The sequence below is a fragment of the Sarcophilus harrisii genome, chromosome 1 (assembly GCF_902635505.1).
Source record: "Sarcophilus harrisii chromosome 1, mSarHar1.11, whole genome shotgun sequence".
NCBI lineage: Eukaryota > Metazoa > Chordata > Mammalia > Dasyuromorphia > Dasyuridae > Sarcophilus > Sarcophilus harrisii.
The window spans coordinates 581,084,685-581,101,457 of NC_045426.1; the positions used below are offsets into that span (position 1 = coordinate 581,084,685).

Below are 16,773 nucleotides of genomic sequence, written 5' to 3' on the forward strand. Positions count from 1 at the left end.
GCTTTCTTTAATAATGTAAAATAGATAGAAAAGTGCTTTTTATGGGTCTTAAAATATTCCATTATTGTGGTGGTATGTGTTCATAAAGCACATACATAGATTTTTCTGACTTTGCTCCAATGTAATCCTTAGGCCGTCCACACACACACACACACACACACACACACACACACACACACCCCAATGTGGTTACTACACTCATTTTTATATAAATAAAAGGTCCCCAAATTCATAGAAAGTTGCTCTTAAGAAAGGAAAGAGAAGGTACTTCATAAATTGCTGATGTGTTCATTTCTAAAATGCGTGAAAAATATAGGAATTTCCTAATAAACAAACAAAATTATCAGGACAATCTAGTTGTTGTAGTACAGTGAACATGGTGTACCTGCCCAGCCTTTCGTTGAGGGAGATGAGCTCATTTCAGATAGATAACCATCTCTGACTTTTCTTCTGATTCATCACTGACCTGAACTCCATTTGAACCTTGTTAGACACAAAACAAGCAGGATTCCTGGCCCAAGCTATAAAATATAATTAAGCCCTTTTGAAATGATGTGTAAAAGAACATTGCTCTACCCCCACTCTAACCACTACCACCACCACAACCAATAAAGTTAAATCAAGCACTGCCTGTAATGGATTAAAATAATAAATGTTCCTGGATTTCAGTGTTTGAAGTACTTGAAGAAAACAGGCTCCCAGCAGCCCGGGTAGCTGAATGCAGGAGGGACATTTATTAATGACGAGTTCAAGGATTTGGCCTGTTTAAGATCATTACTTTCTATTTACCGTGTATTACACATCTCTTATATTTTTACGCTGCCCACATGTGTCTACATACAATAATGAAAAGCTTTTCAACAAAAGAATTGTTAATTGTGTAAATATGGTTCTCTAGGGGAGTATGAAGCTTCTTAAGAATCTGTTCCTTCCTAATGAAAAAGACAGTGTAGTCATTATGTTCTTGTAACTAAATTGGCCTTAGAATCTTGTCTTGACTAATCTAGTCAATTTGTTACACACACTACCATGAGTCACCAGATTCAGTTCTGAAAGCCACACAACTTATAGGAAGAACCTTGAACTCATGTATAAGTTGAACATGGTGCTTCACTCTTCATATCCAAAGAGAAGTCAGTGCTTTGAAGTTCTTCTAGGTTGCCAAAAAGGCAAGTAAAGAGAATTATATTTTGAGATTTCTGTAGGTCTAAAGAATATACACGGTGAATTTTGAAAATTTTATATATTGTACACAAATTTCAAAATGTGCTTTTGCTCATGAGAAAATGGAGCATTTTGGTTTAAAAAAAAAACAAAACATCTAATACCCTTCATCTAATAATTCCTTAAGGGGGAAATTTTTTTTTAAATTACAGTAGTAGGAAATCAGCCAATGCCAGAAATTATATTTTTGTAATATCTGCATTTGTAAAATGCTGAGAATTTTTGAGAATTTTCCACCTTCCACATAAGTATGCATATATAGATATATAACACATAAGACCTATGTGTCTACATATATGCACATATGTGTGTATGTCTGTGTTTCCTAGTTGTTTACATATCTTCCCTGTTAGAATTTAAGAACTTTGAGGACAGGGGGACTTTTTGCCATTCTTTTGTATCCATTGCACTTAGCTCAGTTGCCTGGTACATACATTTAAGCATTTGTTGATTTGAATTGACTTGCTTTTCCCTTGTTCTCTAACTTCAATTCCCAGGAGTTGATATGGGGTGGAGTAGGCTACTAGACCACTATGCAGAGCCAGGTACATGCATCCTCCCACTGCCAGCAGCTTTTGGTGGCAGAATAACTGATTATCAAAATCAGGTGACTTTGTTTGGTTGTTCCTCATTGGTCCTTTCGATATGTTGATGGTATACATGCAGCCACGAGGCCATGGAAGGGAATGATAGGATATTGAAAAAGCATTCCATTCCATAGCCCTTTGCCAGGTCTTGAAGTCACAGATTATAGAATAGCAGAGCTGAAGGGACCTTAGAGATCATCCAGTTTCACCTATTCCTTTCACAAATGAGGACTCTATGGTCCTCAGAGGAAAGCCCCCTGCCTTAGAACACATAACAAGGGACAGTCCAGAGAACAGATTCAAGATCTCATCAGGCTTATGCTGATGGACATTGGTCCCATGCTTCTTTAGCTACACTGACTTTTTTTTTTTTTTTTTTTTTTTTTTTTTGGCTAAGGCAGTTGGGGTTAAGTGACTTGCCCAGGGTCACACAGCCAGGAAGTATTAAATGTCTGAGGCCAGATTTGAATTCAGGTCCTCCTGACTTCAGGGCTGATGTTCTATTCACTGCACCATCTAGCTGCCCCTATATTGACTTTTAAAGCAAGTATGTAGACCAAAATCCATTTTTAAAGAAAATCTGAAAATTACTTAACTGATCATCTTATTTTCAACATTAAGTAATTATATCCTGATTCTTCCTTTCATGTTAATTAACAATTAAAAACATTCTCTAATGATTCAAATAATTCAGTTATGATTCAATCAAAGAAGAAAAGGTTAAAAAAATAGGACTTAGCAAGTGTATGTTTATATTTTTTTTTCCCCTTTGTTCCTGCAAGTAGTTGTCATATACTTTTCAATGCACACACTCAAAACTGCCAGTCAAAATTGTTTTTTTTTTTAACCTAGGAACATGAGCCAATCAGATTTTATTTTTCTAATAAAGTGACACAACTGTAAAAACAGTGAGCATGGTGACAGACTAAAAAAACAACCAACCACCATCACCCTTTGGTATTTTTATTTTCACTTTTTCCAATGTATTAGAACTTTAGAAGCTATCACAAAAAAATGCCTTATAAGGACTAAGCATCAATAACTAACTCAGTGGACATTTCGTGTTTCATGAGTAATGTTCCATGGAGAACTGGGGGAGTGGAGGTGGGGTGTAAGAGGGGGACAAAGAAGGGGGGAAGCTTTTCCTCTTAGGCCTGAGTAGCCTCATCTATAAAATGAAGAAGTGGGTCTTAGACAAGGATACTCACTCATCCTTTTTCAGGGAAGTATTTGATTTTTACTTCTCCTTAGTCTTAAAATCACTGAGATTCAGAGATAGAGTGGGGCATTCAGTACTTATAAGTCAGCAAAGGTTGCTATTAGTGGTGATGACAATGGGTAAGGAGCTACCATGACAACTTCAAACCTTGACACTTTCTCTATTAAGAAAATACTTGTCTTAGGGTAAGAAATGTGGCAGCAACTGCCAACTCTATTTTCAAGTGTGTTTTCAAAATTAATTTATCAACAAATATGTATTAAATGTTTCTCTCCTATTTGTGGCATAGTGGAAGTGGGTGCACTGTCCTAGCCTTTGGGAATACAAACATGAAACAGTGAATGTTCCCCGCCCTCACGAATCTTATGGGTGGGGGTTGAGTCTGATATGCAGAGAACTATACCAGTTGTATTATAAGGGCACATAAGAAATCCAAAAAGGCAATTAGGGAAAGGGTCATAGAGGAGGGTAGCACCTGACCTAGGCCTTAAAGGAAAAGGATTTCAGCAGACAAAAATAGGGGCTTGTTGTTCCAAGCATGAGGGATAGAATGCACAAAAGCATAGACACAGAAAAGGATAGGATAGGTAGAGAATAACAAGTAGTCCTGTTATCTTAGACTGCCTTCCAAAAAACTTGGAAGGCAGTAAAAATCTGAAAGAAGGAGGAAGGTTGTTGGAGAAGAACCTTGATCTTGGTAAATGAAGTGATTATGATTATCTGCTTGGGAGCCTTGGACTATAATGTTAATTCATTTATTCATTCAATAAACATTTATTGTACAGCTCCAAATAACAGAATTATGGAATTGCAGAGTTAGAGGTCATCTTCAAAGTGATGTCTACAACCCAGAGCTGGGGAAAAAAAATCTCCTCTATAATATATTAGGCAAATAGTCACCCAGCCTTTGCTTAAAAACTTGTAGTGAGATATAACCCCTAACCCCTACCTCTCAAGACAATATTCTACCTTTGGATAACTGATTGTCAGGAAGTTTTTCTTTACATCCAACCAAAAACAGCTCCTCTTCAATTTACATGCACTTTTCCTAGTTCTCCCCATTAGAACAAGACAGAATAAGTCTAATCTCTTTCACATGACAGCTTTCATATACTTAAAGACTATTGACATGCTCTTTAATAAAGTTAGTTTCCTTCTTTAGAACATTTGTATCTAGTTCCTTCAAACTATCTTATTATTTCATTAAGTGGAGTCTCTTCACCATAAGACACTCTACCTTATCAATGTCTTTCCTCAAATATGGTACCCAAAATTGAACACAGTATTCTAGATGTGTTCTGGTTGGGTGGTATAGACAATAAGGGGAAGGATCACAGAGAATATAGCAGCTGAGGTGGGCCCTGAAGGAAGAGAATGATTTCAGCAAACAGAAATAGGAGTATTATTCTAGGCATAGAAGAATGAGAAATGAGACTATCACATTACTACTCCTACGTTTACACAGTGTTCTGTCCTTTCAAGATCTTTTTGGTTCCTGACTCTGTCATCCATTATGCTAACAGGTACCTCTGAGTTTTATGTCATGTGTAAATCTGATAAATATGCCATCTATTACTTCATTCAAGTCACTGATTAAAATGTTCATCAACGCTGAGTCAAAGATAAACCCTTGTAGCACTCCAAAGTATCAATGAGCCAGAGCGATTTATGACTTCTCTTTGGATCTGTCCCTTCAGCTTAGACTCAAATCTATTTAAGTGCACTATCATTTTGTTCAGGCATTCTCAAAGTATGTTTTGAAGATGCCAGGACTTTTTTCAGGGGATCCACAAGATCAAAACTATTTTCATAATAATCCTATGATGTTATTTTCCTCTTTTCCTCTCACTCTTTCATGAGTGAACAGTGAAATTTTCCAGAAGCTCAAGAACCTATAAATTAAAGATTCATCTACAAACATGTAGATTCATTTAATGTTTCATTTGCAGAATTATATTTTTGCTTTACAAATGAACAGCTTTACAGATGTGACTGAACTTCCTATTTTGCTTAAATTTGTCTAGCACCAACTGATCATGAAAGATGAACTTCTTTTAGGTAAATGTTTGGCAATAAATACAAGGAATGACTAAGTACTCAGTATTGAATAACTTTTTGTATTTCTTAGTTTTTCCTGGAACAACTGATCAATATTTAGCACTGAGGGAGAAAACCGAAGGCAAATAAAACCATTAGGTGCCTGAGCATGAATCAAGGCAATGATACCCAAGCTGTACTGGTAGTCATTGCCACACACTTGCAATACTTTTTAAAAATTGTTTCTTTACAAAGCCAATTCTAGTTAAGAATATCCTTGATGAAGCAATTTTTATTAAATCTTGACCCCCTACTAACATATTTTTAGTATTTCAAGGGACAACATAGGAAGTATATATAAAGTACTAATGCTGCCCCCCACATCCAATGATTATCTCTAGGAGAAGATGTGGTACAATTGAGTGACAAGCTGAACTGTTCACTTTTTTCATGGAACACTATTTTTACTTCAAATTATGACAGACAAGCTATAGTTATGCAGTCTTTCATATTTGGCAGATGTTTTATTGAAATGAATGAAGTAAGCCTGTCATTTCAAGGAAAACGACTGATAGTATTTGTTGCCAGTTATAATATTCAAACTTTCACAGCAAAAATTGTAATTTTGAAAAACTTGTATCTGCTACAGTGAGCTTGACAGTTCCCTAATACTTAAAGATTTTTTGTGATATCAGTGGTGATATATTAACAGATACCCTTTTTTATATCATATAATGAAATGTGTCAACATTTGAAACATCTACATAGCTCACAAACCTTTATTTTCCACATGATGTCACAAAATTATCCACCGGTAAAATATCCACTTAAAGTTTAAGGTAGACCAAAATTCATTGTTATATTTCAATTTCCACTTTACAACTAACCTTTAAGAAATTACACTTGTCAAGTTTTAGTGTAATATCAAAAAAGAATATCCAGAATTACCTGAAAAAGCTATTAAAATTAGACATAACTGGGGTAGCTATGTGGCATAGTTGATAGAGCACTGGTTTTGAAGTCAGGAGGATCTGAGTTCAGATTTGTATTCAGACACTTAACACTTACTATGTGACGCTGAGCAAGTCACTTAATCCCAATTGCCTTGCAAAAAGAAAAGAATTGGATACAACAAAAATAACTGAACAACACTAGCAAAGGATTACAAGAATTCTAAGGAGTATAATTTCTGAAGGTCTTTCCGTGTGATGATATAATTCTCTGATAGATTTGGCATTTTAAAAGCCCTCCTTTTGATGTTGTTACACATTTTAGAATTAAATTCTCTTCTGTTAGTGTTTGTTGTGATGATGGGCAGTAGGGAGAGGAGTTTTTCACTGCCTGGCCTTTATACAACCTATGCTCCACCCGTTCTGATCCTGAAAACAATAAATTCTCTCTGCTTTAAGTTAGGGTATTAAAATTTCATTCTTGCATGCTTCAGTTGAGCAGGCTTGAACTATATGCATTTTTTTAAGTATGCTATTTCTTTATGGAACGCGTACATTTACTTTTTTGAGGCATTCTGATACTTAACTTTTATGCAAATTCACTTCTGGATAGTATCTAACACATGCTTGAAGATTTTCTAGTAATCTTAGATTACTTCCAGCTGCATTAAAAAAAAAAAAAAAAGTACCTGGATATGCCTTGCTAGCACATGTCATCATTGTATAATCTTTCTAATGATATACAGAAGCTTGATCAAAATTGCATTTTGCTCAGTCAGCATGAAGAGAAAAGGAGCGTTACTAAGGTTCTAAGTGGAGCCTGACAATGTCGGGCTGGCACCATTTTGTAAACATTGTCCAAAACAAGTGGTTCACATTTATTAGTCTCCTGAAGGAGTATTTTAAAAGTCATGAAACTATTTGTTCCCAAACTAAATTGTTGCCCTCAATGAAAAGCATATCAATATGCAGAAATAATCCAAACAGAGCAAGACTATTTCTGTTTATCACATCCATTGATTTAGAAAATATATTACATATGTTGTTATAACAGGTATAATTTAATCTTTAGTTTGTGAAACCTGGGTTCTAAATTCTATTACAGATTTTTTAAGAAAGTCAATGAAAAGGTCTACCAAAAGAGCATATGTGGGTTGGAAGAAATAAAGGGGAATGAATTATTTGAACAACTGAGATGACCCATAAAGTGATTAGGAAAACAACTTCCTAGTATGTATTCATGTTCTAGAATTCCACAAAGTAATTGAAAATGTTACTGTTAGATCTTTTTTCAGTTATATTTTTTGTGCCCTTTGCCAAGACCAACTATATATTGAAGTGGTTGGCTTCTTATTATCCTTACTCAAGAAATATTCTGCCTCAAAGAAAGTACTATGAGCTAAGAAAAATGTATACCTTAATTTAACTACCTAGGTAATTTTTGCCAGGACTGCTTAAATACTAAGAGTGTCTAAATACTAGAATTCAATAAACCTTTATTAAATATCTACTACTATTAGAAAGCATTTGGAATGCTAAAAACAAAAATGAAGCATTGAAAAGGCTGGGGGGCAGGATACTTATCCTAACACTTTCAGACATACTAATTGGATGAGCTTCCACCATTCCCTGGAACCCTTTGTTTAATTGTATGCTAATGTATATAAGATTTCATTTTATTCCAAATATTCAGAAAATATATTCACAATGTTTCTCAATAGCAAAAGATACTATATTTATGTCAGTTTCTCATGAGATCATAGTAAGAAAATATTAATAAACTTAGCTTGACTCCCAAGGATTATTTTCATTATTTTTACATTTCTTGTGACAGAAATATGGAATATGCTTAGTGGTGGTGATAGTGTTTTCCATAGTTTGATTGAGATTTAAATCAGATCTGTAATTTTCATCAGTATAGGGATTTTCCAGTGTAGTTACTTCTGATACAAATAGCATTTCATCTGCAATTTATCTTCTCAGAGTTAGTATGGGTCCTCTGAGTTTTCAATATACAAGGTATCTCTTTGGGAAACTTAGATAAATCAAGTTGGTGTTTGTGTGAAAGTCATTGCTGAATTAGTTAAATAGGTTGTTTAAATCTTGACTTGCAAGTAAATGTGTAATTATTGTAAGGAGAATGTTATTTTGCAGAAAAGAAAAAAATGAGATGTGGATGCTTATATCTATAAGGTTATATCTCTTCTCAATAATTCTTTCGTGTTTGTGATAGTGTGCAACAGTATGAGTAACCCCTCCAACCTTGAACGTTGCTTTGCAGATTCAGCAAGCCTACAGTTGAATAAAGATGGAGAGGAGGATAAAGGGAGAGTAAAAAAGAGAGAATGATAAAAAAGAAAACACAAAAGTTTATAAGAGAAAGGAAAGGGAACAAAAGAAAAAAAAACTTGAACAAAATTTTATTGAGCATATTTTATATGTAAGCCCCTGAACTTGGTGGTAAATAAAGGAAAAGACAAAGAAGGAAAGAAAAAAAAATCATTCCTACATTCTACTGAGGGATTCAATGTGAAAAAAAGCAAACTGTAATATGAAAGAATAACCAAAGAAGGAAAAAAAAAGGAGGGAAGGGAGAGAAGAAAGAAAAAGACTCCTATACTAGAGTTGTTTAACTGCATGGACTTACTATGGATTCATTTCAGTTTAACCATCATTTATTAAATATGGTTTTTTTGCTCAGTGTTGTATAAAATCTATTGATGATCTCTTTGTGGTTTTGTGTATGTAAGTTTACTAGTTTTTGACATTTACTTTTATAAGATCTTGATTTCAACTTTTTTCTTCTTCCCTTTACCTCTCCCCAAGATGGCAATCTGGCATAGATTATATACTTACAATGATATTAAACATTTTTCCACATTAGTCATTTTGTGAAAGAAGACTCAAAACAAAGGGAAAAACCATGAGAGAGAAAAAACAACCCAAAAAGTGAAAATAGTATGCTTCAATCTGCACTCAGACTCTATATTTCTTTCTCTGGATATGAATAGCATTATCCCTCATAAGATTTTTAGAGTTATTTTAGATCATTGTATTATTGAGGAGAGCAAAATCTGTCAAAGTTGATCATCTACACAATGTGGATGTTACTGTGTACAATGTTCTTCTGTTCTATTCATTTCACTCAGCAACAGTTCATATAAATCTTTTTAGTTTTTTCTAAAATCGATATCTGTTCATCATTTCTTATAGAACAAGTATTCCATTACATTCATATGCCACAATTTGTTTAGCTTTTCCCCAATTAATAGGGATCCCCTTGCATTCCAATTCTTTGACACAACAAAAAAAAACTGCAATAAAATTGTGTGCATGTGGGTCCTTTTACATTTTTTTGGTGATCTCTTTGGGATACAGATCTAGTAGAGGTATCGCTGGGTCAAAGAGTATGCACAATTTCATAGCCCTTTGGACTCCAAAAGAATTTATAAAATTCAGAAAAATCTTTAAAAATAAAAAAGAGATTGAGGAAAAACTTAAAAATCAAAGGAAAATAAAAAGATTATGAATGGGAGTCTTAAAGAAGACTTTGAAAGTTAGAATTAGGCAAGGAGAAGCCATCAAAATACTAAGAGACTAAGAAATAATAAAAGTATAAAAAATAAAAAGTAAAAGAGAATGAGAGACAATTCATTTGAAAAACAATGACTCTGAAGAACAGATCAAGAAGAGAAAATATAAGAACAATTTGACTACCTGATAACTATGACAAAAAAAAACAATAACAACAACCTAGACACAGTAATATAAAAGAAAAATCAAAGAAAATTATCCTGATAGAATAAGAGGAAAAAGTGGAAAAAAGAAAAAAAAATCCATCATCATGCCTGAAAAAGATCCTACAAGGAAAACATATAGGAATGTCTTTGAAACCTTCATATCAAAGAGAAAATTTTACAACAAAAGACAAACAAAAAGAAAAATGGTAAAGCTACAATTAGAGTCAAACAAGACATCACCACCAACAACAAAAGACCACAGATCCTGGAATATTAAATATAGACAATCAAAAGAACTGGAGTTGTGGCCATAAATATCATATCCAGTAAAATTAAGTAGAATATTGAATGAAAAAAGGCAGGTAGCAGTGGATATAGTCTCTGCTTACTGAAGAGGGGTCAGGAAGATTGAGAACTAAGAAAAGATGGTTAGGTCTATTAAGAGAGCATTAGTAATGTTGGAGAGAGCAATTTCAATTAAGAGGTTAGAAAGCAGACTTCAAAAAGGTTAGACAAAAGTAAAAGAGGATTAAGTGCCTACCAAGCATAAGTAGGTTTTTCAAGGGATTCATTTGAATAAGGAAAAAGAGTGCATGTAATGTAGCTAGAGAGAGATGGTAAGCTTTAATGAGGGTATATTTAATAATGCACTAGATATAGACAAATCTGTAGGCAGAAAGAAAGGAACAGTAGATAAAAAGAAGTTGAAACTTAATGGGAGTAAGGATGAAATGGCAATATTCTGCTGGAGAATTTGGAAGGGATGGGATCAAGGGTAAATGTTAAAGTTTGGCTTCAGCAAAAAGGGCCACCTCTTCTTCCAAAACTGGAATAATGGGGGAGAAAAGGTATATGATATCAAAGAGTTTTGAGATGAAAAAAAGGGAAAAGAAGAATTTCACAGTGAGTGGCCTCTATTTTTTTCAGTAAAATATGAGTTTAGGTTTTCAAGGGTGAGGGATTGGTGGGATGGTGACATAGGTTTCTGGAAAGAAAGGAGGGTTTCTAAAAGCTACTAGTGGTGAGGAGGAACAATCAATTTGCTTCCTGCTACTATAGTACTTAAGAAATCATCTGTCAATTAAGTACTTGATTTTAACAATGTGAGTACCCCCTGCTTATGATGTAGATCACAGACTCTGTTCCTTTTATTAGTCTTTGAGATGTTGCTGTGGCCAAAGGGAGGGGAAAAAAAGCCATCACTGAGTGGACAGACAACCTTCAAAGATGAACTTCTCCAAACTTAGCTAGTCTAGTTCCTGAACAATAAATGTTATATTGAGTTTATCTCTAAAACCCAGCTTGCCTAATTTAGAACTATCAGTAAGAACATTTTTGATTAGTTGATTTTTAAAAAATCATTACTGTTTACTTGTTTTAGTCCAAGCATTATTTTTAATCCACTTTAAATGTACAAATTAAGTGCATTGTACATTTAACTCTAGGATATAGTTGGGAATTGTGTATTTTGTGGTTTTAGAATTCAAATGTACCTCTGTAGGCATGCATAGAATATGGGCCAGATGTGCTGGCTTGTATGTACTTCACTTTATGGAATATAACTGACAGCTGTAAAGCAAATATCTATAAATCAAACCATGTTTTCCCATTAACTTTAATTATGGTCTCAGATATGTGTTCCTACAGAAAAACTTTGGGCTCACAACATATACCTGTCATTCTAGTTCTCTCTGGATGCCATTTTTCATCCTATAATCATACAAATATACTGGATATCAGTGACAGCTAGAAGAGAAGGTAGAAGTGCTAAAACTGTTCTATCATTTTAGTCCTGACATTTGTGTTTATCTCACTAAGGCTGCTGTATGATGCTAATAGCCAAGGAACTCATTGGTACACATTAAATCAGATCTTCTGGGAGGGAAATTCTAATTCCATTAGAGCCTGTTTCTGGAGTTTAACTCATTCAACATTTTAAAAAAATGAATCTTAGCCTATCAAGAACTACTGGAGATACTTTATCAGGATCTTCAAACTATGTGATCCACTTCTTAGGGGAAAGTTAAATTCTTCTGTTCTTTTTTCTTTCTTTCTCATTTTCCTCCTTGTTCTTTGCCTGAATGATAGGATATATAATAATTTTAAAATAATTGGAATTAAGAAAATTATAAAGAGAAAATGGAAACATGATGAATAAATATAATTTAATGAGTTAAGATGATATATATCTAAATTATGCAGAGCATTAATAAAGTGTTTACATAACAGATCTTATTTAATTCTTACATCCCCAAGAGGTAGGGTACTACCATTTTATTATTATATATATATATATTTTTTATTATTATAACCATCTTACAAGACAAGAACTGCTAGATTAATTCCTGTACACATTCCAGAGGTAGAATTTGAATATGGATTTATCTAGATTCTAATCTAAAGTTTTATATACTCTGTCAACTGCCTTTCCTATTGATTTTTACCATCATAATAGAAAAGAAAATTGTTCATCCTAAACTGTTTGTTTAATATCCTGCCCTCAATTTTTTCATTATTGAGGAATATTCAACACATACAGGATAAAATTCCCTTACAAGTTAGAAAATTCAAAGTAGTAAGTACCATGAACCATCTGTATGCTGTAGGCCTTAGGTGTTTTTTAATCTTTCATCTTTTGTGAGGATCAGATTTCATTAGAAAAATAAGCCATAGGCATTACAAACTCAGTCTAGTGAAATTCAATATTCACAATGACAATTCAGAATATGATCTCCATAGAGGGGAAAAAAACTAACCCTCCCCCTTTCAACTTCGCATCTAAATATCTTAAAGAGCAGCATTGGTTTTATGAAATGGTTTTGATCTGCAATCCTAAGTGTAAGTTCAAAAGAGAGCTTATATTTTTAAGTGTATTCCTTCTCTGAGTATGTTTACTTTGAACTACAGCACATCATTTCTCCAATAAATCTAACCTGCCACTATCTATTTTTAAGGCTTTGTAAACTCCAAGTGGTTATGATGTGTGAAGTTTGGATTAAACCAAAATTTTTAGAAAACATATGTTACAAATTTTGAGTTATTTTTGATTGTTTCAAATGGTAGAATTTTAACATAAATGTTCAGTGAAGATCTCTGGGTCCTAACAAGACAATATATACCATACTGGGGTACAATGAAAAACTAGACTAAAGTAAAAAAAGAAAATCCAGAAAAGTGTTGTTTCCTATCAGAGTAATGATTGTCTAATGAAGCCTCTGCTTCATTATGACAGTCATTTGAAAAGCTTGTCTCTATTCATAAGCCTTAAAATGATCACACAGGGAAAAATACATAATGTTTTAGCAAATTGTAGTTTGTTAGGAATGTACATGAAGTATACCTGTTTCATAACTAGGATTCTATATAAATTCCATCAAAGTATGTTAGGTCAGCAGATCAAGAATGAAAAAGCATGAAAAAAGAAATGGGATAAAGGCCTTTGAAAAAAGAGCATATTCTTCAACAATGTCATGATGAAGAGAGCCATCTACACTTAGGACTGCGGGAACTTGTATAACTCATAACATAGTATTCTCACTCCTTTTGTTGTTCATTTGCATTCTGTTTTCTTATTCATTTTCTTTCCTTTTTGATCTGATCTTTCTTGTACAGCAAGATAATTGTACAAATATATTTACATATATTCGATTTAATATATATTTTAACACATATAACATGTGTTGGATTACTTATCATCTAGAGTAGTAGGTGGGGGGGAGGGAGGGGAAAATTTGAAACACAAGGCTATGCAAGGATCAATGTTGAAAAATTATCTGTGCACATGTTTTGAAAATAATAATAAAAATCAAAAGAACATATTCAAAACTAGAAGGACCAGATGTGTAAAAAAGAAGAAAATATATTCCTTTATCAAGAAACATACTTTTTGTAGCCAGGGTAAAATTAATGAAGCATGCATATATGGTTTTTTTTTTATTATTTTTCAGGTGTGATTCTTGGATCAACATTGCTACTTAACATAAATGACTTTCTTCTGAAAACAAGCCTCAAAGAAAAAAGTCGAGTTCTAGTAGGGCCCTGCTGTGGTACTGCCAATCTGGAAGCTAAATGGTGTAAACATAGTGGTAATCCTGGCCCAGAACAGTCCATTCCAAAAATATTCATTGATTTAAGAGGAGGGCTAATACAGGTCTGTGATAGTTGTCCTGAATTGTTAATGCTGTTGTTAATTTTTTTAAATGTTGATTTGATGGGGGAAAGGATTATCAAATTATTCTCCCATTATTTTAAATAATTCCTTGGTTGTCTACCTATCCTAAGTGCAGGTACTTAAGTGAGAAGACTATTTCACATTAACAAAAATAGCCGAGTCCCTTAAAAAGGAATTAACACTTAACATATAATGTCATATTCAACTCTTTAGCATATATATCTCTAAACCATAATAAGAAAAATTTAAAGAAATTTGGTGTATATGCTAGTAATCTGTTATTTGGACAAATTGACACTTTTTGGAATATGTAAAAATGAACCAAAATCCAGAAATCTAAATTGTTTAAAAATGAATAAGTATAAAAGATCTATAAAACTTTCTAGTTCTCAGCAATAATTTTTAGTTAGAAACTTGGAAACTTAAGTGTATGTGCATTGACATAGCTATTCAACAATATAGAGTTGTCATAAACAACTTTTTTAAATTATTAAAATCCTACTTTAAGGCACATAGATTCTCTCTTTAATATTCCCTGAGGCTTTGGTGATTTTCGATGGCCAATGATTGAGAGAAATTCCCACATATTCAGTTGTAATCTATGTAAGTCTCTGATGGTTTTTCAAGACTCCATTTATCTCTATATCACTATTCCTTTAAGTAAAAGCAATGATTTCATTCTAGCAGAGGATTTTCTCTTAGAAACAACAACAGGAAATAAGCAGTTCTCTCACATTGCATTGTAAGGGCATTGGCTACCTCTGCACTTTGAAGGCTGGAGCATCCTGTTCTCTTCCCTAGCAGTTGACCTTGTCTCTGTTTGTCTCTCATAATAAAAATTTGAGCAAAATTTGAACTCAGATCTTCCTAGCTTTGAGACCAACTCACTAATTGCTATACTGACTCTCATATTCTCAGTTCTGTATAATCTTTTTATCTTTCCTTTGATATTGACCCTAGTGTTTCATTTATGTTTCACAGTATATTTGCAAATTATGTTAATTCTCTAACTCTGTGAAGTCAATCACTTGTCACTGGTCATGTTTCTTCTTCCATTTTTTTGTAAAACTGAGGGGATCAAATCAAATACCCTCTTTTTGATTCCTTTTGAATTATAACATTCTCTGATTGTATATGGACAGATATTCTTTTTCCTTTCGTGAATAGATCTAGACTTTTTCTTCATAGGAAATATCTCCTTGTTCTGAAACTCCACAGACTTATTGTAGCCTGTGTAGCATAGTGTCAGGATTCCGCATATGATCTTCATAAGAAATGGTCATTTAAAGTTTGTTAAACTGATTTCAAGTTTCTTGGGGCTTTTAAAATCCAGCACCTGGATCCATTCTTATCAAGAGTTGGAGACTTCTTTTGACTTTTTACTTCAAATTCATTTGTAGTGTTTCTCCCTCCTCCTCTGCTTGAAAAAGAAGAAAACTACAATCATATTGTCTTTATTTAAATTCATAAAAGACAGAGAGCTATTCAGTAAGATTTTTAAATTTAGGGTCTTTCATCACCTTGTTTTTTTTTTTAATGTTAACAAGTATTCTTTTCCTTCAAATAAATATCTCTGTAAGCATAACTATTTATTCAGCCAACCAGTTCTTTAGCTTTCACTAGTGTGTAGAACCCTATACTAAGAGCTATGGTAAATAAAATAGTTTAAATAAAACAGTAAAAATCCCTGCCCTCATGGAGCTTACACCTGAAATTATTAGAGCTGGTAGGGACATTAAAGCCCAAATCCAACCCCCTTTTTTATAGTTGACTTGGCCTAGGTTACATAATTGTGTTTTATAGAGATCAACCAAATCATTTCCAATGGAGCAGTAATGAACTGAACCAGCTATGCCCAGAAAAAGAACTCTGGGAGATGACTAAAAACCATTACATTGAATTCCCAATCCCTATATTTATGCACACCTGCATTTTTGATTTCCTTCACAAGCTAATTGTACAATATTTCAGAGTCTGATTCTTTTTGTAAAGCAAAATAACGTTTTGGTCAGGTATACTTATTGTGTATCTAATTTATATTTTAATATATTTAACATCTACTGGTCATCCTGCCATCTAGGGGCGGGGGTGGGGGGGTAAGAGGTGAAAAATTGGAACAAGAGGTTTAGCAATTGTTAATGCTGTAAAGTTACCCATGCATATATCCTGTAAATAAAAAGCTATTAAATTAAAAAAAAAAAAAGAAAAAAAAATAATTGTGTTTGATATCTGAGGTGGAATTTGGGTCTGGGTGTCCCTGAGTCCCTAATACAGCACCCAGTCTGCCACAACATGCTACTTCTAGGATAACACCAATTTTTATAATTTCTTCATTGGTGTGAACAGTTTAGGATTTTATTTAACATTGAAAATAGTAATGATTATTATTGTCATTTCTGTATATGTTGTAATAAACATTCTATCCTATAACCTAGTTCTCAGAAATTCTGTATAACTTTGCTGTTAGCTACGACTGAATCGCATTTAAATCTCTGATATATAATTTTCCTTAAATATTTTTAAATTTCTAACTTTTATTATATGCTTTTAAAGGTCTTTTGGGGTCAAGAACATTTGAATTGCTTAGTTCTTCTACATGAACTACTTTACGGATACCTAAATAATGAGGGCAAATCAGAGATACCAGCTCCTGCTCAAGTCCTACAGATGCCATGTCCTGTTGAAAAGAACCAGACTTTTAAAACTGAACAAAGTTCTGATGATCTAAGAACAGGCCTATTTCAGTATATACAGGATGCTGGTAAGAAAATGTAATTTTACTATTACTTTGGGGCTGCTAATTGTTGGTTGGATTTTTTTTTTCAAAATGAATCAATTAGGTATA

The 16,773-nt window shown here is 33.4% G+C and overlaps 1 protein-coding gene across 7 annotated transcripts in view; it reads left to right on the top strand.

The window, feature by feature from the left end:
• The window catches only part of VPS13B (vacuolar protein sorting 13 homolog B), a 950,112-nt gene that overhangs the window by 749,981 nt on the left and 183,358 nt on the right, over positions 1-16,773 (top strand). For all 7 annotated transcript variants that reach the window (XM_031954131.1, XM_031954187.1, XM_031954247.1 and 4 more), the window contains 2 exons: positions 13,705-13,907; positions 16,482-16,689. In XM_031954131.1, the coding sequence (XP_031809991.1) occupies positions 13,705-13,907; positions 16,482-16,689 (411 nt within the window). The remainder of the gene's footprint in view (positions 1-13,704; positions 13,908-16,481; positions 16,690-16,773) is intronic.